General features: G+C 43.5%; 1 protein-coding gene across 2 annotated transcripts in view; it reads left to right on the plus strand.

Moving 5' to 3' along the window:
- The window catches only part of HECTD4 (HECT domain E3 ubiquitin protein ligase 4), a 336354-nt gene that overhangs the window by 98233 nt on the left and 214456 nt on the right, over positions 1 to 23665 (plus strand). For both annotated transcript variants that reach the window (XM_069754771.1, XM_069754778.1), the window contains exons 8-16: positions 1575 to 1767; positions 5072 to 5233; positions 6223 to 6336; positions 6535 to 6675; positions 7760 to 7992; positions 12780 to 12925; positions 13736 to 13806; positions 14120 to 14225; positions 14953 to 15073. In XM_069754771.1, coding sequence (XP_069610872.1) covers positions 1575 to 1767; positions 5072 to 5233; positions 6223 to 6336; positions 6535 to 6675; positions 7760 to 7992; positions 12780 to 12925; positions 13736 to 13806; positions 14120 to 14225; positions 14953 to 15073 — 1287 coding nt within the window. The remainder of the gene's footprint in view (positions 1 to 1574; positions 1768 to 5071; positions 5234 to 6222; positions 6337 to 6534; positions 6676 to 7759; positions 7993 to 12779; positions 12926 to 13735; positions 13807 to 14119; positions 14226 to 14952; positions 15074 to 23665) is intronic.

Here is a 23665-nt window from a genome sequence, read left to right on the forward strand (position 1 = left end):
AGGAGACTTTTGTTTTTCCAATATACGGCAATATTGTGATATTTGAAGTATCTAGTGCAAGCGATCAGATGATCGCAGTCTACGGGACTAAGAAAGTCCAAAAAGAAATTACAAAAAAAATATATAAAATTTTAAATTGCCCCTCCCTCTCATTTTTTCATAATAAAGAAATGTAATAAAAATAAATCTAAATATATATTTGGTATTTCGGTGTCCAGAAAAAAAGTCTGATTTTTAATTACCGTATACATTAAATGAATCGGCAAATGCTGTAAAGAGGGAAAAAAATATCAAAACGTCAGAATTGCGGGTTTTGGTCACTGCAATGAAAAGCAATCAAAACCTTATATGTGACCCAAAATTGTATGCGTAAAAACATCAACTTGCCACACCAAAAAACATTAACCTTACACAGTTCCTTTGATGTATAAAAGTTACGACTTTCAGAAAATGGTGACACAAACCAATATTTTTATTTATTTTTTTTCTTTTTACAAAATGCCATTTCATTGGCTTTAAAAAAACATTATTTAGAGAGAACCTATACATGTTTGGTATCTCTGTAATCATACTGACCTGGATAATAATGTTTCCAGGTCATTTAAATTGAACAATTCACGTCTTAAAATTAAAACCTAAAAAATTATATTTTTTTGCTATACTCCCTTTCTTTATATGGGGAAAAATGAATGTCGAGGTTAATTTGTAAGTCAAAGCAATTATAACAATCCCAAAAAGCAATTTTTATTTTTTTTAAGCCTTTTTACACAATAAAAACCTTGTTCCAGTAGGGTATGGGTGCAAGACAGATATTTCACAGCTTATTGCGTGATACTTTAATGTTATAACCCATGGATTCAAATGGCAAACTAGGGGGGCAATTATCTCCCCCTACTCCGCACTTGTTCGATCAATTGTGTTGGATAGAACAGATGGTTTTGAAGAGGAAGCTACTGCACTCCGTAAAATGTTAGATGCCTTGGTTGCTCTTGGTCGTAGCCTCCAAAAGCTTCTATGATCAGAGCCCAACCTTTGGACTGTGCCGCAAATAGCACTGCCACTTCAGAAGTCCTGCCATTATAGAGGCGGTGCGTCACAAGAAGTCCTCTCAATGGCCACATACAAGGTCCGTGTATAAGTGAATGCGGTAAGCGCCTAGTGGTCGCTGCATGCAGCCAATGATACGTGATTTTCATTGTTCCTTCTCTTCGCGCTATGAGTTGAATGGAGCTTTGTTAGAGCATTTGCTTTGCCTGTAAATTCATTGTTTAAGGGGCTAACTGAAATCCTAGGCCCCCTTAGTGACAGTGGGGGGGGGGGGGGGGTCATTCACCTATTATAATGGATTTGGAGTGCAGTTTCCTTATCAGCACGTCACAGTATTTCTAGCTAGAAGTTCTTGTCTAATGTGTTGTATATTGTTACTAACGTTGGCTTTACTGTATGTGTGCAGAAGGCTTGTAGTGCGTGTTATTTTATACCAATCTCTTGAGGGCTGTTTCTTGGGCTTTATTGGCCAAAGAGAAAATATTTGTCAATACTGTTTAATTAATGCATCTGTATGCACTTTTTAGGTTGAAAATGGTGTATATACAGCTAGTCCTCTTCATGAGCGCGTCATACTAATGAGAAAAGAGGGCGAGTCTGCGAAAAGTATCAATGAAATGCTGCTCAGTAGGTTGTCTCGATATAGGGCTTCTCCATCAGCGACTCTGGCTGCCCTTACAGGATCAACAATCTCCAACACACTGAAAGAGGACCAAACTGGTGAGTCTGTCCTGAGAGTTCATTTTTTGCATGCATTTTATGTTCATAACCATCTACAACGGTTTATATTTATTCCTTCGCTCATGTGGAGTCTCAGAAATGTCTCCTACCTCCCTTGAGCTCTTTTTTTCAGTTTTCTAGTTGCTAGTAATTGTACTTTTTCAGTCAATCGGCAAGGAAAATCAAAAAGGATGCTCACTTTAATGTCAGATAAGATATAGCAAAAAATTGGATTCAAATATAACTTTTAATAATTTATTAAATATACAAAAAAAACCTATAAAAAATGAGATTTTATAACCGCATAAATCCACAAGATGCTAGACAAGTTTCATAATCCGACCAGAGATCAACAGAAACCCAAAGTGGTAATATCCAAGTCTGACATGTACTACTTCCTGGGTACACAGATGAAATCGACCAACATTATCATTCAGTGAGTCCATGTATCTAACCAGTATGATAGTAGCCCAATGTTCATCACGGTGTTAGATTAGAGAGCAATAAGACGGATTTGTCACCCAACTTATTGACTGATTAGTTGGTACAATTTTGTAGCATACATATTACGTCTTGGGTGGTCACAACCATGTCAACTAATCAATAGAAAGTACTGTGTATAAGGGTATCCCAACATCAAAAATCTCTATTAAATCAGATGGGTATAAATGTAGCATTCATATAGTGTTAGTGGTCAGACAGATATCCACCAGTACACACACAGCACATTACCGAAAAAATAAATGAGGATAAAGAACTGTCAGCATCTTAATATTAAAAAAAATGAACTTTCTCACCCTTTTTCCCAGTGATGAGTATGTGGAAATCCCTGATAGGAACAGCCATCGGCCCATTTATCGGACTCCATGATTCATCCAAATGGGGGGTCTATTTCAAAGATGAACTTCAAAAAATGCTACATTTACCATATATACTCGAGTATAAGCCGACCCCCCCCCCCCCCTAATTTTGCCACAAAAAACTGGGAAAACTTAATGACTTGAGTATAAGCCTAGGGTGGAAAATGCAGCAGCTACCGGTAAATGTCAAAAGTAAAAATAGATACCAATAAAAGTAAAATTAATTGAGACATCAGTAGGCTAAGTGTTTTTGAATATCCATATTGAATCAGGAGCCCCATATAATGTTCCGTAAAGTTTATGATGGCCCCATAATATGCTCCATAATAAAATATGCCCCATATAATCCTGCATAAAGGTTAATAATGGCCCCATAAGATGCTCCATAGACACATTTGCCCAATATAATGCTGCACAAATGTTGATTATGGCCCCATAAGACCATAAGATGCTCCATAAAGATATTTACCCCATTTAGTGCTGCACAAACCTTAATTATGGCCCCTTAAGATGCTCCATAAAGATATTTGCCCCATATAATGCTCCACAAACGTTATGGCCCCATAAGATGCTCCATACAGACATTTGCCCCCATATAGTGCTGCACAAACGTTTTGGCCCCATACAGACACTTGCCCCATATAGTGCTGCACAAGCGTTATGGCCCCATACAGACACTTGCCCCATATAGTGCTGCACAAACGTTGATTATGGCCCCACAAGATGCCCCCTACAGACACTTGCCCCATATAGTGCTGCACAAACGTTATGGCTCCATACAGACACTTGCCCCATATAGTGCTGCACAAACGTTATGGCCCCATAGATGCTCCATACAGACACTTGCCCCATTTGCTGTTGCTGCGATAAAAAAAAAAAAAATCACATACTCACCTCTCCGGTGCTCAGGCCCCCAGCACTTTCAATATTCACCTTTCCTCTTTCCGGCCGCCGCTCCGTCTTCAGCATCTTCTGCACTGATGTTCAGGCAGAAGGCGCGCACTAACCACGTCATCGCGCCCTCTGACCTGAGGTGTCACTGCAGAAGACGTTGAAGACTGAGTGGCACCCGGAACGAGGAGCAGGTGAATATCGCGCAGTGCAGCGCTCCCCTCCCCGTTATACTCACCTGCTCCTGGCGCTGTGCAGTCCCTGCTTCCCGGCGCCGCTGCTTCTTGCTGTACTGAGCGGTCACAGTTACCGCTCATTACAGTAATGAATATGCGGCTCAACCCATGAGAGGTGGAGCCGCATATTCATTACTGTAATGAGCGGTACCATGTGACCGCTCAGTACAGGAAGAAGATGGGGCGCCGGGCAAACAGGGACGTGCAGGGACCGCGCCAGGAGCAGGTGAGTATAATTAGACAGCCCCCGCTCCCCCTCTCCTGCCGACTCCTGGGAATGACTCGAGTATAAGCCGAGAGGGAGACTTTCAGCCCAAAAAAAGGGCTGAAAATCTCGGCTTATACTCGAGTATATACGGCATGTGTTTCTGATTTTATGGAGATTTTTGATGCTCGAATACCAATATCCACTCTACTTTCTACTGAATGTCATTTGGTATTAAGGAGCTTTGAGTCCTGTTGATTGGTTGATGTAGTTGTATATTTTGCTATGATTGCATGGTTTGTCTTTTTTTTTTAATGAAGTTATATTTAAATCCCATGTTTTGCTCTATCTAGTTGTACTTTTTACAAAAAGTGGATTAGAATAATTTACCCTTTGCTGACAATTAATGCAGGACACTGAGTGACTGCTGTTTTCTATGCTATAGTATCAATATTCGTAGTCCAGTAATCCTGTGGATCCTGCTTCTTCTGGCATCGTGTTAGAGCAGAAGGAGCTATGTAGGATGATGCATAGATTTGTTGAGAAAAAAAAATTCAGCATACCTTGTAATAGGTGCAGTGGGCATCCTTACCAGTGACTGATGGTCATCCCTGTATACATGGGAGTACACTGGTAGCGGTCAAGCACAGATTGGGATAAGTTCCCTTTAAATCTTCCAGATTGCTGTTGGGACAGTTTTGACCTGTAAATAAGTTGTGTTGACATTTTGGCAATATCTAAAATTGTCACAGAAGTTAATGAAGTTGTAAAAGGATGAGTCTTTGTAGTGATATAATTGGTAGCAACCATCAAATCCTTGACTTCCCTGATTAGGTCATGTTCACACCTGTATGTTTGGAGCCTTGCTTGGACGCCATTATGTAATCTTAACCGACCCTCAATTGGGTTAGTTAGGCCTTGTTGGTCATGGTTGTACGGCAGATCTGGTGGAGCTCCGCATCTTCCATTGTAAGTGGAAGCTCTTATACAAATGTCAACAGAGCTTCATGGGAAAATATTTTTTGTAGCTAGGGACATACTAGTGATCAACCTGTCTCCTGTGAAAATGTGCAATTAATCTGACTGTAAATACGCCTTGTTATACCTTGTAGCTGCAAACACAAGCTGTGGCCTTCCTCTGAAAATGTTAAGGAAGACCCCAATGTACACATGTGGAACCTACCTGGTACTTATTGTACCCCCTCCTGGAGGCTCAGGAAGTTCAGCAACAAGGTCTCTCTTTGGTGGAACCAGCGGCTTGTCATCGCTAAAAAGTACGGAATTGCGTCGGTGTTTGACTTACTCCTTTAGATTTTTTTTTTCTTTTTCTGTAATACTATGCTTTTGATGGATTTATGTTACGGTCACAGCTAGAGAGGACAGAATGAGACCATGTGGTCTTACCACATTACCGTACAGTACCGTACACATTACCGTACATTACCATACAGCACTTTTCAGTGATCGGTGGAGTGAAGCATAGTGTTACTTTACTGGATAACAACTTATTGTAAACTTTATCTTGTGCTTTCTTTTCTTATCCTCAATGGGTTTTTTCCGATCTCAAAGTGGTTATCTAGCTCTTGGAACATTATTATTTATCCCTAGGATAAGCCATCAGTATTATACTGAGGGGTCCGATTATTGGAACCCCCTTTGATCAGCTGTTTGAAGCAGCTGCAGCGCTCATCGTGCAGGAACGGTATGTACCAGGCTGATGTAAAGATTGAATAGGCCGTGGCCTCACACGAGCTCCGCAGCCTCTTCAAACAGCTGACCAAAGGTGGTTCCTATAGCCAGACCCCCACTCATCTAATAATGTTGGCTTATACATTTTACCTAGTAAATCCTGATGAATATTGCAAGGTGTAACATAGTGGTTAGGGTCTTGGACGCACAATGCTTACAGTTGTGAAAAACATAATACATATAAAATGCTCTTTTTGTTATACAATTCACTTTCATATTTGTCCTATTCTTTTCTTCATAAGGTTTTTGTAGTTTTACATTCTTCCTGTTAGTGGGGATTTTATGAAGGACCGGACCACCTCCATATTAGCGCCTTAGTGCGGACTGAAGCGTTTTATCTGCATTATGTCTTGCACTAAGCAGATCGTGTCTCCATGTCGCACTCCCACTGCTGCCATCATTCTGATTGTACTGTATAATTGTGTGCTTAATGTCTATAATACATCTGTGTATGTTATATATATTAATACTGAAGATTGCCTTGTCCGTCTCATGGCGGCCTGTATTCTTTCAGTTCTGGCTTCCAGTCTGGTGTTTAACATTTCTGATGGACAGTTCACAAACAGGGCTGACCTGATTGACGCTGCTGGCAGCTCCCTGGGCCGTGGGGCACTAGTAACAGGACTTGGTAAGAGCTACACTTCTACCTCCACTATAGCAAACACCTCAGCAGAATGATTTATTAGATAAAATTAGTGTAAACTAAGCTCCGTTTCTTAGATTCGCTTCGTCGTTGGTTTCTCTTCACTTTCTTCTAATCCTATGGTTGGTACGTTTGTGAGGGTGTTGTGACAATGCAGTAATCCAGAATCTTATGTTCTTGTAGGCGCTTGTTACGATACTATGAATAATATGATCTGGACCTGCTCCAACGACTACATTGACCAATGGTGTAACCCCGGAAACCAGGCATTCCATGTTGTGTGTCAGAGACTCGGAGTCACACATGTGATTGCTGATCCCAAAGGTAGGTTGGGTTTTTTTTCTGTCTTTTTGTGCTTTAGGCTGTGTGCACACGTTGCGTTTTTCTCGTGGTTTTCCCCGATAAAAACGCTATAAAACCGCATACAATAAGCATCCCATCATTTAGAATGAACTCCGCATGTTTTGTGCACATGATGCGTTGTTTTCCGTGAAAAAAAACGCATCGCGGTAAAAAACACAGCATGTTCATTAATTTTGCGGGTTTTTTTTGCGGATTTCCCACTACAAAATGCATTGGGAAATGTCCGGAAAAAAACGCATCAAAAAAGCACCAAAACCGCGGCAAAAACACATGCGGATTTGTTGCAGAAAATGTCTGGTTTTTCTCAAGAATTTTCTGCGAGAAATCCTGAACGTGTGCACATAGCCTAAGTCTACAATTTCATAACGCATATGACTAACTAAGAAAAGTTTATTTTCTACAATATTTTCTGGTGGGATCATTGACTCATTCTTGCAAATTCCCTATTTCATTGAAGTTCACCTGTTTAAAAAAAAAAAAAAAAAACTGTCAAAATTTCCTACCAGTTTTGCACCGGTGCTTCCATAGTCCCCTGCCAGTGTCCATCTCCATTGCAGCAGTATCATGTTCGGCGTTTGGATGTGATGCAGCTGCCAATCGTTGGTATCTACTCGAGTTAGAGACCTCACTGTAAACTGAGACCAGCAATGGGCCACAAGAACATTGGTGCAGGAATGGAGGGGATAGAAAAGGTAGGGGTGGGCTCAGTGTCAGACTGAAGAACGTTGGGCCCACCGGAGGATTTGATTCTGAGGGCCCACCTTTCCCCCCACTGAAGAGCCCCATAGCAACTGCAAGGTTTGCACTATGAACTCTCCTGAAGGAGGAGCCAGGGCCCACTGGAGGATTCTCCGGTTTTCTGGTGGGCCAGTCCAACCCTGTGGGCTGCTTTGTAGAACACATGCGCAGCAGCCTTGTTTAGAAATGCATGAAGCTGTCACACTCGGGTCAGGAGACCTGCCGGCCAGTCTGATTTGCGGTCCAAGCTCTGTCCCATTTATACGTCATCTGACAGCGGCCTAATACTCTTTCATATATTCTACAGGAGAGGCTGTGACCACAAATGAGGTTATAAACCAATTACTTCATCATGTGGGGGCCATGTGCATTCATCAGCTCAACCTATTGGCCAACAGCAGCAGTCTACCAATCACAACCTTCCTCGGAAAGCAGCATCCAATTGAATCTCATCATCTGAGCAGTATATGTGATATCATGGAGAAAGCCATGGTTAATGGCGATAAATGTATTATCCGCTGCATTCTTGTGGTGTTTCAGGTACGTTTGTTTATTACTTTTCTTCTTGGAGTTTGCAGATAAAAAAACATATTGGGGGAAAAAAATACTAATGGCGTTCTAAAGGATGACAACGTATAATCTATGGAATTACTTGAATAGTCACAAGCTGGTCATTTTAATGCCGCCTGTAGTTCCTTTCCGCTTATCTACATCTATGTATTTTTTTTCTTTTTGTTTTCTGCATTCAAGAAAGAAAATAGACAGTCATTCAGTAGTGTCTTATCATTGTGGTCCATACGTCTTTTTTTTTTTTTTTAATTCTTTTTTTGAATCATGAAGGTGACATCCATCCTTCTCATATGTACAAGCAAATGTTTTTAAAACGTCTACTACTCACGAGACCGTAAAACGTACCGCGCTCAGATCACACATGGATTTCGTACAAGTGCTGTCGTTTTTTTTTTTCACAGATTCTTGCACTTGAATTGGCAGGTTTGATCAAAAACAGACTTTCTTCCTTTCTTCCTTTCTTTCTTTCCTTCCTTCCTTCCTTCCTTCCTTCCTTCCTTCCTTCCTTCCTTCCTTCCTTCCGTCCGTCCGTCCGTCCGTCCGTCCGTCTATGAGTGGTATGTGTTATATTACTCAGAAAAATGAATAAAATACAGACATGAAACCGATGCAGGTGCCAGACTGTAGGGGCATGCCGTTTTGGCAAATGGAATAATAGCTCCCGCATGTCAATTTATTTCTAAATATTCAGACGCAATGACGAGGTTCTCAAAGGGAATGCAGATGGAATTAATAAAACATTTAAATCACTTTCTGATCTTGTGCAGTCATTACACAGTGTATGACACAATCAAGAAACATGATCATTTCAGAACTGCTGAGTGGCAAACCCATTGGCATCCTGTGACTCCACAGAACCAAGTGATTTTTCTCCAGCCCTACTGTTTGGCTCATTAGGTTAACTTTCTCATGAACTTTTAAAGGGACTGTCGGCACAGAATGACTGTTTTAACCAAGTACATGCACTTAATATTCATTTATTCATTCAATCATTTATATACACCTTCCCACATGCTTGGTTTCCATCTATCTGCCCATCTCTCACTCTCTGAAGACAGAGCTGTCAATTAAAGAAAGTGAGGTAGAGATAAGGGCTGTGAGGTCGGTAAGCCCAACCTCCAACTCCTCAATTTACCTAAAGGTACCGTTACACTAAACGACTTGCCAACGATCACGACCAGCGATACGACCTGGCTGTGATCGTTGCTAAGTCGTTGTGTGGTCGCTGGGGAGCTGTCACACAGACAGCTCTCTCCAGCGACCAACGATCAGGGGAACGACTTCGGCATCGTTGAAACTGTCTTCAACGATGCCGAAGTCCCTGGGTAACCAGGGTAAACATCGGGTTACTAAGCGCAGGGCCGCGCTTAGTAACCCGATATTTACCCTGGTTACCATTGTAAAAGTTAAAAAAAACAAAACAGTACATACTCACATTCCGTTGTCTGTCACGTCCCCCGGCGTCAGCTTCCCGCACTAACTGTGTCAGCGCCGGCCGTAAAGCAGAGCACAGCGGTGACGTCACTGCTGTGCTCTGCTTTACGGCCGGCCGGCGCTGACACAGTCAGTGTTGGAAGCTGAAGCCGGGGGACGTGACAGACATCGGAATGTGAGGATGTACTGTTTTGTTTTTGTTTTGTTTTTTTTAACTTTTACAATGGTAACCAGGGTAAATATCGGGTTACTAAGTGTGGCCCTGCGCTTAGTAACCCGATATTTACCCTGGTTACCAGTGAACTCATCGCTGGATCGGCGTCACACACGCCGATTCAGCGATGACAGCGGGTGATCAGCGACCAAAAAAAAGGTCCTGATCACTCCCAGCGACCAACGATCTCCCAGCAGGGGCCTGATCGTTGGTCGCTATCACGCATAACAATTTCGTTAACGATATTGTTGCTACGTCACAAAAAGCAACGATATCGTTAAAGAAATCGTTGTGTGAAGGTACCTTAACTCTGACCCCACAGCACTGCCTCACTACTGAGCATGTACATAAAGTGCAGCACAGATTAATCTCAACTAAAAGCCCAGATCCTTAGATCAGGAACAGAACAGACAATTATAGGACATTTCATAACTTTCCCAAATTATTATGAAAAAATGTACAGCACCTCCTGCATTGAGCTAGTATAGCCAATCTAATATATAGTTTAGGAGTCGGTCCACTTTATACAGACTCCACCAAAATTGGCACGGACTCCGCGACTCCAACTCTAAAGCCTGGCACAGATTTAGGGACACCAAGCAGGTGGGAAGGTGTATCTAAATGATTGGCTCTGCGGTGAAGCACCGAGTGCCTGTACTTAGTTTGAGCAGTCATTCTGTGCTGACAGGGTCCCTTTAAAGGGGTTTTCCACTACTATTTCATCCTCTTTCATAAGTCTTAACTCTTCCTGACAATCACTTTTTTAATATTCTTGTATTACCTGTTAATCTCTGTATGGGTCACATAACTCTTAATTGTCATGCAGCTTCTGTTTCCTGTTCGGTTACTTTCGATCTGAGCACTGGAAACTGACAAAATTACAAAAGGCCATCACTTATGGGTGCAAAGCTGCCTGTTAATGATTGACAGGAGTCTGAGCATGCATACTCAGATCACAGACTTCACTCTCCTCTGCACAGATCTTGCCCGACCCTTTGGAGCACTGGCACTGTTCTGCTGACAAGCTTTGTGATATCTTTCTTTTCTATTGACTGGATCTGTAAATGGCAGTGGGCAGTGATCTGCCAATGTGTACTCTGACTCCTCTCGTTTAAAGGCTGCTCCGACCCAATCATTGATGGCCTCCTGACGTTCTGTCTGGTTCTGGTTCTCAAATTGGAAGTAACCAAGCAGAAAGCAGTGGCTACATGACAACAAATGATTGTGACCCACTCAGAGAAGCATTCATAGAAGCAGCGCCGTATATACTCGAGCATAAGCTGAGATTTTCACCCCATTTTTTAGGCTGAAAGTGCCCCTCTCGGCTTATACTCAAGTCATTACTTGTCCCAGGGGGTCGCGGGGGAGGGGAAGCGGCAGGAGTGGCGGCTGTCACATCATACCCACCCCGTCCTGGCGCGGTTTCTGCTTCTCCGATGGTCTCTGGCATCTGCAGCTCTTCCTGTGTTAATCGGTCACGTGGTACCACTGATTAAAGTAATGAATATGGACGCGACTCCACTCCCATAGGCGTGGAGCACATTTTCATTACTTTAACGAGCGGTACCATGTGACCGCTGAACACAGGAGCAAGCTGTCGGTGCGCGCCAGGGACCATCGGAGAAGCAGCGACGTGCAGACTGCGCCAGGAGGGGGTGAGTATAACAGGGGAGGGTGAGCCATGCGATATTCACCTGTCCCTGTTCCACCGCCGGGCTGTGACGTTCAGGTCAGAGGGCGCAATGACGTGTTTAGTGCGTGCCCTCTGCCTGAACAGTCACTGCAGAGACCCAGAAGACACAGCGGTGCGTGGCGGTGGAACGGGGACAGGTGAATATCGCAAGTGCAGGGGACCTGAGCCAGCAGCAACTCAGGCACCTGGCCCCCCCATAGCGCTCCGGTGTCCCCGCCTGCTCAGGACAACGGCACCTCTCCCCCAGCGACAAGAGGGGAGTATGTAATTTTTAATTTTTTTTTTAATCGCAACACCAGCATACGGGGCATATTATTCTATGGAGCATCTTATGGGGCCATCAACCTTTTATGGAGCAGCATATGGGGCATATTATTCTATGGAGCATCTTATGGGGCCATTATTTCCTTTGTCCAGCATTATATAGGACATAGTATTCTATGGAGCATCTTATGGGCCCATCATTAACTTATATGCAGCATTATATGGGGCATATTTTAATATGGAGCATCTTATGGGGCCATCATTAACCTTTGTGCAGCATTATATGGGGCATATTTTTTGTATGGAGCATCTTATGGGGCCAGCAACCATTATGGAGCAGTATATGTGACATATTGTTCTATGGGGCCATTATTATCCTTTGTCCAGCATTATATGGGGCATATTATTCTATGGAGCATCTCATGGGGCCATCATTAACTTTTATGCAGCATTATATGGGGCATATTTTAATATGCAGCATCTTATGGGGCCATCATGATCGTTATGGAGCAGCATATGGGGCATATTTTATATGGAGCATCTTATAGGGCCCGTCATGAACTGTATGGAGCATTATATGGGGCTCCTGATTCAATATGGATATTCAAAAACACTTAACTTATTGATGTCTCAATTAATTTTACTTTTATTGGTATCTATTTTTATTTTTGACATTTACCGGTCGCTGCTGCATTTCCCACCCTAGGCTTATACTCGAGTCATTAAGTTTTCCCAGTTTTTTGTGGTAAAATTAGGGGTCTCGGCTTATACTCGGGTCGGCTTATACTCAAGTGTATACGGTATTAGGAAGGGTTAGGACATACGAAAGGGGGTTAAATAGTATTCTAAAACCCCTTTAAGTAAAACGCTACTGTTCCTAATTTAATAGGTCTATTTGAGTGACTGGTTTCCTTTACATTGTTTCACCGATTCCTTCTATGTGTCGGACATATTTTAACTATTCCATTGTTTTCTCAGATAGACACTTTGTATACATGTACTGTAGTTTGGATGTTTTGCACTTTGTGATCTCTTTTGACATTGATTTCAATCATGCAAATGATTTCACTTTGTGGTCATTAAAACTGTGTGTTAGATACTGAAATGTACCTACAAAATTAATGCTAAAGTCGAGCAATACTGTATTTTCAGGTCGTGTTCAAATTTTTCCTTAACCCTCAAACTGAGAGAAACCGAGATACAATCCGAAGGGCTGGATTGTTGTTATGGCAACTGCTTATGGCACCAAAGGACCAAATCTGCCCCGAAATCCAGAAGGAGGTCTGTCTGGCTATTAGGTAGGGCATTGTTGCTTGATTATAGCGTATACCACCATTTAATGGACTGGATAAGAGCTTTGTTGTGCAAAATCCTAGCTGTAATATCACTAGTTTCTTTTTTTTCTCACATTTCATCTTCTTTCCCAAAATGCTGAATTGCCTGTATTAAGATAAAGGATAAATGATTTTTTTTTTTCTTTTGCCATAATATATTGACAATGTACAATATATAAAAGGAAATAACCAGATATTTCATAGACACAAGGCCTGCATGACCTTTTTCATGGTGGTTTGGCAAGTGATGATGAAGAACATTGCAGTCAATCTAAATCCTGATTTTCTTTGTTACAAAACTGCAAACTTTTTGAGAGCTTTGAATAAAATCATGTCTGAATTGGCAACAAAGCTGCAAAATAAAAAGCACTGACGCTAACCAGCATGGCTGTGTTATTTGTCCTAGCAGGAAGGCCACACATTGCCCAATATGTATGCCCCGTTTACCAATCGGCCATGTAGATTGCCAGTTATCAGTATGTGTGCCAATCGGAATGATTTATCACCCCACAGAGCAGAGTGCCATAGATCTCTGGGCCATGTAAACAATCCATTTATTGTCCAGTAAGCCTATTTAGCCTTCACATACTGCGTATACATGTGCAGAATAAACGATGAATAATGACAGATTTACAACCCTATTTTCCACCCAGTGCTGTGCACGGAGATATGCAACATCAGTTATGGTAAATTATATGACTGCAGTGTGTGTCTCAATTAATGGCTGTCCTTTGATGTTAGTTTATCTTGACCTTGAATTTGTTGTTACTGCAGCTTCGGCTTAAACATTTTAAACCCAGGAGAGATGGAAATCAATAACTTACTCAAGCTGATTTTAACAGAAGGTAAGACTGCTTTTAAGTGCCACGATCAATCTTACGGCATTTATTTAGATTGTAATGTGTTATTAGTTGTGAGAAATAGATTTTTTTTTTGACAGATAAGAAAATTATGTCCACTTACGCCGGGATCCTGTCCTGCGCTTGTAACATTGCAGATATTTTATTACCAACCTCTTTTGCCCTCCACCCCACCCCAAAAAAAAGAGCCTTTTGGATATATACAGTAGAAAGAAAAAACCTGAAATGGAAAACAGAACATGTTTAATATAACATATGGGCAAGATAACAGTGGTTGTATTACTTGATTTCTTTTCAGGTGACCGGAATTCTGGGCTTTCACAACTCCGGGATGTTATTTTGACAAACTTGACTGAACAGCTCCAGAATAACCGGTTTGGGAGTGATGAAGATGAGCATTACAGGTATATTTTGCTTAGCTATTACAGAAGCAAAGTCATTTTAAAGAATCAAGTGAACAGAATTACCAACTTGTAGAAAGTTGTTTGGTATTTCTGCATATGTGTCTGTCTGTGTCTATCTATCGATGTGTCTATCTATCGATGTGTCTATCTATCGATGTGTCTATCTATCGATGTGTCTATCTATCGATGTGTCTATCTATCGATGTGTCTATCAATCGATGTGTCTATCTATCTATCGATGTGTCTATCTATCTATCGATGTGTCTATCTATCTATCGATGTGTCTATCTATCTATCGATGTGTCTATCTATCTATCGATGTGTCTATCTATCTATCGATGTGTCTATCTATCTATCGATGTGTCTATCTATCTATCGATGTGTCTATCTATCTCTCATCTCTGCTGCATCAGAGGAGTGCAGGGGCACTGAAGGATTGTTGTCAGATCTGGACAGCTCCAAGGCAGCACTTACAAGCTATTGGAAAGAGCTTGTGAGCGTGCTTCTTGTCTAGGAGAATGACCACCTCTGATAGACTGCAGCCGTAACTGGTAACCTAGGCTACGAGAAGTAGACAGTAGATTCTTTCCTTTCTTGAGAACATAGAGGATTTTTCATTATTCAATTGAACAGTTGCTTGTTTGTTATGATCAGTAGCATTACTTCATTTATGTACACTGTATGGGGTATTTTGCAGCATCCAGTTTTTGTTTTATATTTCTTTTAGGCTAAATGATGAATTATTGCACTATATTTTGAAGATTGTTGTTCGTGAATCTTGTGTTCTCATCACCAAGTGCCAAACTGTGTCTAAAGAAGAATTCCAAAGACTCTTATCAACCGTGCCTGTAAGACCAGTGTCCACTATGTAACTTCTTATTTTGTGCTTCGAATTTCTTCATATTCTTGCTTCCTTGTCTATTGCTTTTCATAGTAGGTTAAAGGGAACCTGTCATATCCCCTAACTCTACTAACCTGTAGATATAGGGGTTGTCTACAGGTTAATAGTACTATAATGCTGTCTGGTTGCCATACTGAAAAAATGGCTACCAGGAAAAAATGATCTGTATTACTCCCGACAGCTTTCAGTCATAAATTTGAGGAAACATGGCACTTACAGGATTTGTAGTATTCGAATATTGTCCCAATCTGTAAAACAAAATATAGAATGATTCCATCCCTCTTTAGACGGAGAATATTTTATTGGTATCATCCAAAGTACAGGATTATGGTATAGTGTACAAGATGTTTCAGTCCCAAAAGACTTATCGAACATACATTATTGAACTAGCCACTAACTAGATCAGTTGGCTCACTTAACCCCTTCCCGACCTGTGACACAGCGTATGCGTTATGAAAGTCAGTGCCAATCCGACCTGTGACGCATATGCTGTGTCACAGAATGATCGCGTACCTGCAGGTCGGGTGAAAGGGTTAACTGTAATTTCACCTGACCGACAGGGACAGGGGGAGTGGTACTTCAGCCCAGGGGGGTGACTTCGCCCCCCCCCCCCTTCCCATGGCTACGATCGCTCTGGCTGTTTCACTTTCAACAGCCAATTCCAAAATGACGGGCGCATGCGCAGTGCGCCCATCGAATCGGACGGCAGATTCATTCCAGGTACATTTTGATCACTGTCATAAAACCTATCACGGTGATCAAAATAAAAAAATAGTAAATGAACCCCCCCCCCCTTTATCACCCCCCATAGGTAGGGACAATAATAAAATAAAGAAAATATATTTACTTTTATTTTTACACTAGGGTTAGGGTTAGAACTAGGGTTAGAATTAGGCTATGTGCACACAGTGCGGATTTGGCTGCTCATCCGCAGAGGATTGGTCGCTGCGGATTCGTAGCATTTTTCCATCAGGTTTACAGTACCACGTAAACCTATGGAAAACCAAATCCGCTGTGCCCATTGTGCGGAAAATACCGCGCGGAAACGCTGCCTTGTATTTTCCGCAGCATGTCAATTTTTTGTGCGGATTCCGCAGAGTTTTACACCTGTTCCTCAATAGGAATCCGCAGGTGAAATCCGCACAAAAGAGACTGGAAATCCGTGGTAAATCCGCAGGTAAAACGCAGTGCCTTTTACCTGTGGATTTTTCAAAAATGGTGCGGAAAAATCTCCCACCAATCCGCAACTTGAGCACATATGTTATGGCTGGCAATCAGGCAACACAGCGTGCAGTAATCAGCGCACATACAGAGATCTGGCAATAACCAAAAACAATAGGACGAGCTCTGAGACGTGGAATCTCTGTAGACTGCAGTACCTGATCTATCCTCACACAACTATAAGCAGCAGTGGATTGCGCCTATCAACTACCTATGCAACTCGGCACTGCCTGAGGAGCTGACTAGCCTGAAGATAGAAATACAAGCCTGACTTACCTCAGAGAAATACCCCAAAGGAATAGGCAGCCCCCCACATATAATGACTGTTAGCAAGATGAAAAGACAAACGTAGGAATGAAATAGATTCAGCAAAGTGAGGCCCGATATTCTAGACAGAGCGAGGATAGCAAAGAGAACTATGCAGTCTACAAAAAACCCTAAAACGAAAACCACGCAAAGGGGCAAAAAGACCCACCGTGCCGAACTAACAGCACGGCGGTGCACCCCTTTGCTTCTCAGAGCTTCCAGCAAAAGTTAATAGCAAGCTGGACAGAAAAAACAGAAAACAAACTAGAAGCACTTATCTAGCAGAGCAGCAGGCCCAAGGAAAGATGCAGTAGCTCAGATCCAACACTGGAACATTGACAAGGAGCAAGGAAGACAGACTCAGGTGGAGCTAAATAGCAAGGCAGCCAACGAGCTCACCAAAACACCTGAGGGAGGAAGCCCAGAGACTGCAATACCACTTGTGACCACAGAAGTGAACTCAGCCACAGAATTCACAACAGTACCCCCCCCTTGAGGAGGGGTCACCGAACCCTCACCAGAACCCCCAGGCCGACCAGGATGAGCCACATGAAAGGCACGAACAAGATCTGGGGCATGGACATCAGAGGCAAAAACCCAGGAATTATCTTCCTGAGCATAACCCTTCCATTTGACCAGATACTGGAGTTTCCGTCTAGAGACACGAGAATCCAAAATCTTCTCCACAATATACTCCAATTCCCCCTCCACCAAAACAGGGGCAGGAGGCTCCACAGATGGAACCATAGGTGCCACGTATCTCCTCAACAACGACCTATGGAATACATTATGTATGGAAAAGGAGTCTGGGAGGGTCAGACGAAAAGACACCGGATTGAGAATCTCAGAAATCCTATACGGACCAATAAAACGAGGTTTAAATTTAGGAGAGGAAACCTTCATAGGAATATGACGAGAAGATAACCAAACCAGATCCCCAACACGAAGTCGGGGTCCCACACGGCGTCTGCGATTAGCGAAAAGCTGAGCCTTCTCCTGGGACAAGGTCAAATTGTCCACTACCTGAGTCCAGATCTGCTGCAACCTGTCCACCACATAATCCACACCAGGACAGTCCGAAGACTCAACCTGCCCTGAAGAGAAACGAGGATGGAACCCAGAATTGCAGAAAAATGGAGAGACCAAGGTAGCCGAGCTGGCCCGATTATTAAGGGCGAACTCAGCCAACGGCAAAAATGACACCCAATCATCCTGGTCAGCGGAAACAAAACATCTCAGATATGTTTCCAAGGTCTGATTGGTTCGTTCGGTCTGGCCATTAGTCTGAGGATGGAAGGCCGAGGAAAAAGATAGGTCAATGCCCATCCTACCACAAAAGGCTCGCCAGAACCTCGAGACAAACTGGGAACCTCTGTCAGAAACAATATTCTCAGGAATGCCATGTAAACGAACCACATGCTGGAAGAACAAAGGCACCAAATCAGAGGAGGAAGGCAATTTAACCAAGGGCACCAGATGGACCATTTTAGAAAAGCGATCACAGACCACCCAAATGACCGACATTTTTTGAGAAACGGGAAGGTCAGAAATGAAATCCATCGAAATATGTGTCCAAGGCCTCTTCGGGACCGGCAAGGGCAAAAGCAACCCACTGGCACGTGAACAGCAGGGCTTAGCCCTAGCACAAATTCCACAGGACTGCACAAAAGCACGCACATCCCGTGACAGAGATGGCCACCAGAAGGATCTAGCAACCAACTCCCTGGTACCAAAGATTCCTGGATGACCGGCCAGCACCGAACAATGAAGTTCAGAGATAACTTTACTAGTCCACCTATCAGGGACGAACAGTTTCTCGGCCGGACAACGATCAGGTTTATTAGCCTGAAATTTCTGCAACACTCTCCGCAAATCAGGGGAGATGGCAGACACAATGACTCCTTCCTTGAGGATACTCGCCGGCTCAGATAACCCCGGAGAGTCGGGCACAAAACTCCTAGACAGAGCATCCGCCTTCACATTTTTAGAGCCCGGAAGGTATGAAATCACAAAATCAAAACGAGCAAAAAATAACGACCAACGGGCCTGTCTAGGATTCAAGCGCTTGGCAGACTCAAGATAAGTAAGGTTCTTATGATCAGTCAAAACCACCACGCGATGCTTAGCACCCTCAAGCCAATGACGCCACTCCTCGAATGCCCACTTCATGGCCAGCAACTCTCGGTTGCCCACATCATAATTACGCTCAGCAGCAGAAAATTTCCTGGAAAAGAAAGCACATGGTTTGAACACTGAGCAACCAGAACCTCTCTGTGACAAAACCGCCCCTGCACCAATCTCAGAAGCATCAACCTCGACCTGGAACGGAAGAGAAACATCAGGTTGACACAACACAGGGGCACAGCAAAAACGACGCTTCAACTCCTGAAAAGCTTCCACGGCAGCAGAAGACCAATTAACCAAATCAGCACCCTTCTTGGTCAAATCGGTCAATGGTCTGGCAATGCTAGAAAAATTACAGATGAAGCGACGATAAAAATTAGCAAAGCCCAGGAATTTCTGCAGACTTTTTAGAGATGTCGGCTGAGTCCAATCCTGGATGGCCTGAACCTTAACCGGATCCATCTCGATAGTAGAAGGGGAAAAGATGAACCCCAAAAATGAAACTTTCTGCACACCGAAGAGACACTTTGATCCCTTCACGAACAAGGAATTAGCACGCAGTACCTGGAAAACCATTCTGACTTGCTTCACATGAGACTCCCAATCATCTGAGAAGATCAAAATGTCATCCAAGTAAACAATCAAGAATTTATCCAGATACTCACGGAAAATGTCATGCATAAAAGACTGAAAAACAGATGGAGCATTGGCAAGTCCGAACGGCATCACCAGATACTCAAAATGACCCTCGGGCGTATTAAATGCCGTTTTCCATTCATCTCCCTGCCTGATTCTCACCAGATTATACGCACCACGAAGATCAATCTTAGTAAACCAACTAGCCCCCTTAATCCGAGCAAACAAGTCAGAAATCAATGGCAAGGGATACTGAAACTTAACAGTGATCTTATTAAGAAGGCGGTAATCAATACACGGTCTTAGCGAACCATCCTTCTTGGCTACAAAAAAGAACCCTGCTCCCAATGGTGACGACGATGGGCGAATATGTCCCTTCTCCAGGGACTCCTTCACATAACTGCGCATAGCGGTGTGTTCAGGTACGGACAAATTAAATAAACGACCCTTAGGGAATTTACTACCAGGAATCAAATCGATAGCACAATCACAATTCCTATGCGGAGGTAGGGCATCAGACTTGGACTCTTCAAATACATCCTGAAAGTCCGACAAGAACTCTGGGATGTCAGAAGGAATGGATGACGAAATAGACAAAAATGGAACATCACCATGTACTCCCTGACAACCCCAGCTGGTTACCGACATAGAGTTCCAATCCAATACTGGATTATGGGTTTGTAGCCATGGCAACCCCAACACGACCACATCATGCAAATTATGCAGTACCAAAAAGCGAATAACTTCCTGATGTGCAGGAGCCATGCACATGGTCAGCTGGGCCCAGTACTGAGGTTTATTCTTGGCCAAAGGTGTAGCATCAATTCCTCTCAACGGAATAGGACACCGCAAAGGCTCCAAGAAAAATCCACAACGTTTAGCATAATCCAAATCCATCAGATTCAGGGCAGCGCCTGAATCCACAAACGCCATGACAGAATATGATGACAAAGAGCACATTAAGGTAATGGACAAAAGGAATTTGGACTGTACAGTACCAATAACGGCAGAGCTATCGAACCGCCTAGTGCGTTTAGGACAATTAGAAATAGCATGAGTAGAATCACCACAATAGAAACACAGTCTGTTCAGACGTCTGTGTTCGTGCCGTTCTACTTTAGTCATAGTCCTGTCGCACTGCATAGGCTCAGGCTTACTCTCAGACAATACCGCCAGATGGTGCACAGATTTACGCTCGCGCAAGCGACGACCGATCTGAATGGCCAAGGACATAGACTCATTCAAACCAGCAGGCATAGGAAATCCCACCATTACATCCTTAAGAGCTTCAGAGAGACCCTTTCTGAACAAAGCCGCTAGTGCAGATTCATTCCACAGAGTGAGTACTGACCATTTCCTAAATTTCTGACAATATACTTCTACATCATCCTGACCCTGGCATAAAGCCAGCAGATTTTTCTCAGCTTGATCCACTGAATTAGGCTCATCGTAAAGCAATCCCAGCGCCTGGAAAAATGCATCAACATTACTCAATGCAGAATCTCCTGGTGCAAGAGAAAACGCCCAGTCCTGTGGGTCGCCGCGCAAAAAAGAAATAATAATCAAAACCTGTTGAATAGGATTACCAGAAGAATGAGGTTTCAAGGCCAAAAATAGCTTACAATTATTTCTGAAGCTCAGGAACTTAGTTCTGTCACCAAAAAACAAATCAGGAATCGGAATTCTTGGTTCTAGCATCGATTTTCTGATCAATAGTATCTTGAATCTTTTGTACATTTACAACGAGATTATCCATTGAGGAGCACAGAGCCTGAATATCCATGTCCACAGCTGTGTCCTGAAGCACTCTAATGTCTAGGGGAAAAAAAAGACTGAAGACAGAGCTAAGAAAAAAAAATGATGTCAGGATTTCTTTTTTCCCTCTATTGGAAATCATTGGAGGGCTCCTTGTACTGTTATGGCTGGCAATCAGGCAACACAGCGTGCAGTAATCAGCGCACATACAGAGATCTGGCAATAACCAAAAACAATAGGACGAGCTCTGAGACGTGGAATCTCTGTAGACTGCAGTACCTGATCTATCCTCACACAACTATAAGCAGCAGTGGATTGCGCCTATCAACTACCTATGCAACTCGGCACTGCCTGAGGAGCTGACTAGCCTGAAGATAGAAATACAAGCCTGACTTACCTCAGAGAAATACCCCAAAGGAATAGGCAGCCCCCCACATATAATGACTGTTAGCAAGATGAAAAGACAAACGTAGGAATGAAATAGATTCAGCAAAGTGAGGCCCGATATTCTAGACAGAGCGAGGATAGCAAAGAGAACTATGCAGTCTACAAAAAACCCTAAAACGAAAACCACGCAAAGGGGCAAAAAGACCCACCGTGCCGAACTAACAGCACGGCGGTGCACCCCTTTGCTTCTCAGAGCTTCCAGCAAAAGTTAATAGCAAGCTGGACAGAAAAAACAGAAAACAAACTAGAAGCACTTATCTAGCAGAGCAGCAGGCCCAAGGAAAGATGCAGTAGCTCAGATCCAACACTGGAACATTGACAAGGAGCAAGGAAGACAGACTCAGGTGGAGCTAAATAGCAAGGCAGCCAACGAGCTCACCAAAACACCTGAGGGAGGAAGCCCAGAGACTGCAATACCACTTGTGACCACAGAAGTGAACTCAGCCACAGAATTCACAACACACATAGCCTTAGGGTTAGGGTTGGAAATAGGGTTAAGATTAGGCTAGTATTAAGGTTATGGTTAGGATTAGGGTTAGGGGTGTGTTGGGGTTAGGGTTGTGGTTAGGGGTGTGTTGGGGTTAGGGTTGTAATTGGGGTATGGCTAGAGTTTGGATTAGGGTTAGGGGTGTGTTGGGGTTAGTGTTGGAGTTAGAATTGAGAGGTTTCCACTGTTTAGGCACATCAGGGGTCTCCAAACGCAACATGGCGCCACCATTGGTACCAGCCAATCTTGCGTTCAAAAAGTCAAATGGTGCTCCCTCCCTTCCAAGCCCCGGCGTGCACACAAACCGTGGTTTACCCAAACATATGGGGTATCAGCGTACTCAGCAAAAATTGCACCTGAACTTTGGGGGTCTAATTTCTCCTATTACCCTTGGGAAAATAACAAAATGGGGGCTAAAAAATTATTTTTGTAGGAAAAAAATATTTTATTTTCACGGCTCTGCGTTATAAAATTCTGTGAAGCACTTGGGGGTTTAAAGTGGTCACCGCACATCTAGATTAGTTCCTTGGGAAGTCTAGTTTCCAAAATGGGGTCACATGTGGGGGAGCTCCAATGTTTAGGCACACAGGGGCTCTCCAAGCGCGACATGGTGTCCGCTAACGATTGGAGCTAATTTTTCATTCAAAAAGTCGAAGGCGCTCCTTCCCTTCCGAGCCCTGTCGTGCGCCCAAACAGTGGTTCCCACCCACATATGGGGTATCGGCGTACTCAGGACAAATTGTACGATAACTTTTGGAGTCCAGTTTCTCCTTTTACCCGTGGGAAAATAAAATAATTGTTGCTAAAAGATCATTTTTGTGACTAAAAAGTTAAATGTATATTTTTTTCCTTCCATGTTGCTTCTGCTGCTGTGAAGCACCTGAAGGGTTAATAAACTTTTTGAATGTGGTTTTGAGCACCTTGAGGGGGTGAAGTTTTTAGAAGGGTGTCCCTTTTGGGTGTTTTCAGCCATATAGACCCCTTAACCCCTTCCCGACCCATGACGCCACGTAGGCGTCATGAAAGTCGGTGCCATTCCGACCCATGACGCCTATGCGGCGTCATGGAAAGATCGCGTCCCTGCAGATCGGGTGAAAGGGTTAACTCCCATTTCACCCGATCTGCAGGGACAGGGGGAGTGGTAGTTTAGCCCAGGGGGGGTGGCTTCACCCCCTCGTGGCTACGATCGCTCTGATTGGCTGTTGAAAGTGAAACTGCCAATCAGAGCGATTTGTAATATTTCACCTATTATAACGGGTGAAATATTACAATCCAGCCATGGCCGATGCTGAAATATCATCGGCCATGGCTGGAAATACTAATGTGCCCCCACCCCACCCCACCGATCGCCCCCGCAGCCCCCCGATCTGGCCGGTACACTGCTCCGGCTCCCCTCCGTCCAGTGCTCCGCTCCCCCCCGTGCTCTTGTCCGCTCCCCCCGTGCTCCAATCACCCCCCCGTGCTCCAATCACCCCCCCTGCACTCCGATCCACACCCCCCGGTGCTCCGTTCCACCCCCCCGTGCTCCATTCCAGCCCCCCCGTGCTCCATTCCAGCCCCCCC

The sequence above is a fragment of the Ranitomeya imitator genome, chromosome 1, assembly GCF_032444005.1.
Source record: "Ranitomeya imitator isolate aRanImi1 chromosome 1, aRanImi1.pri, whole genome shotgun sequence".
NCBI classification, from domain to species: Eukaryota; Metazoa; Chordata; class Amphibia; order Anura; family Dendrobatidae; genus Ranitomeya; species Ranitomeya imitator.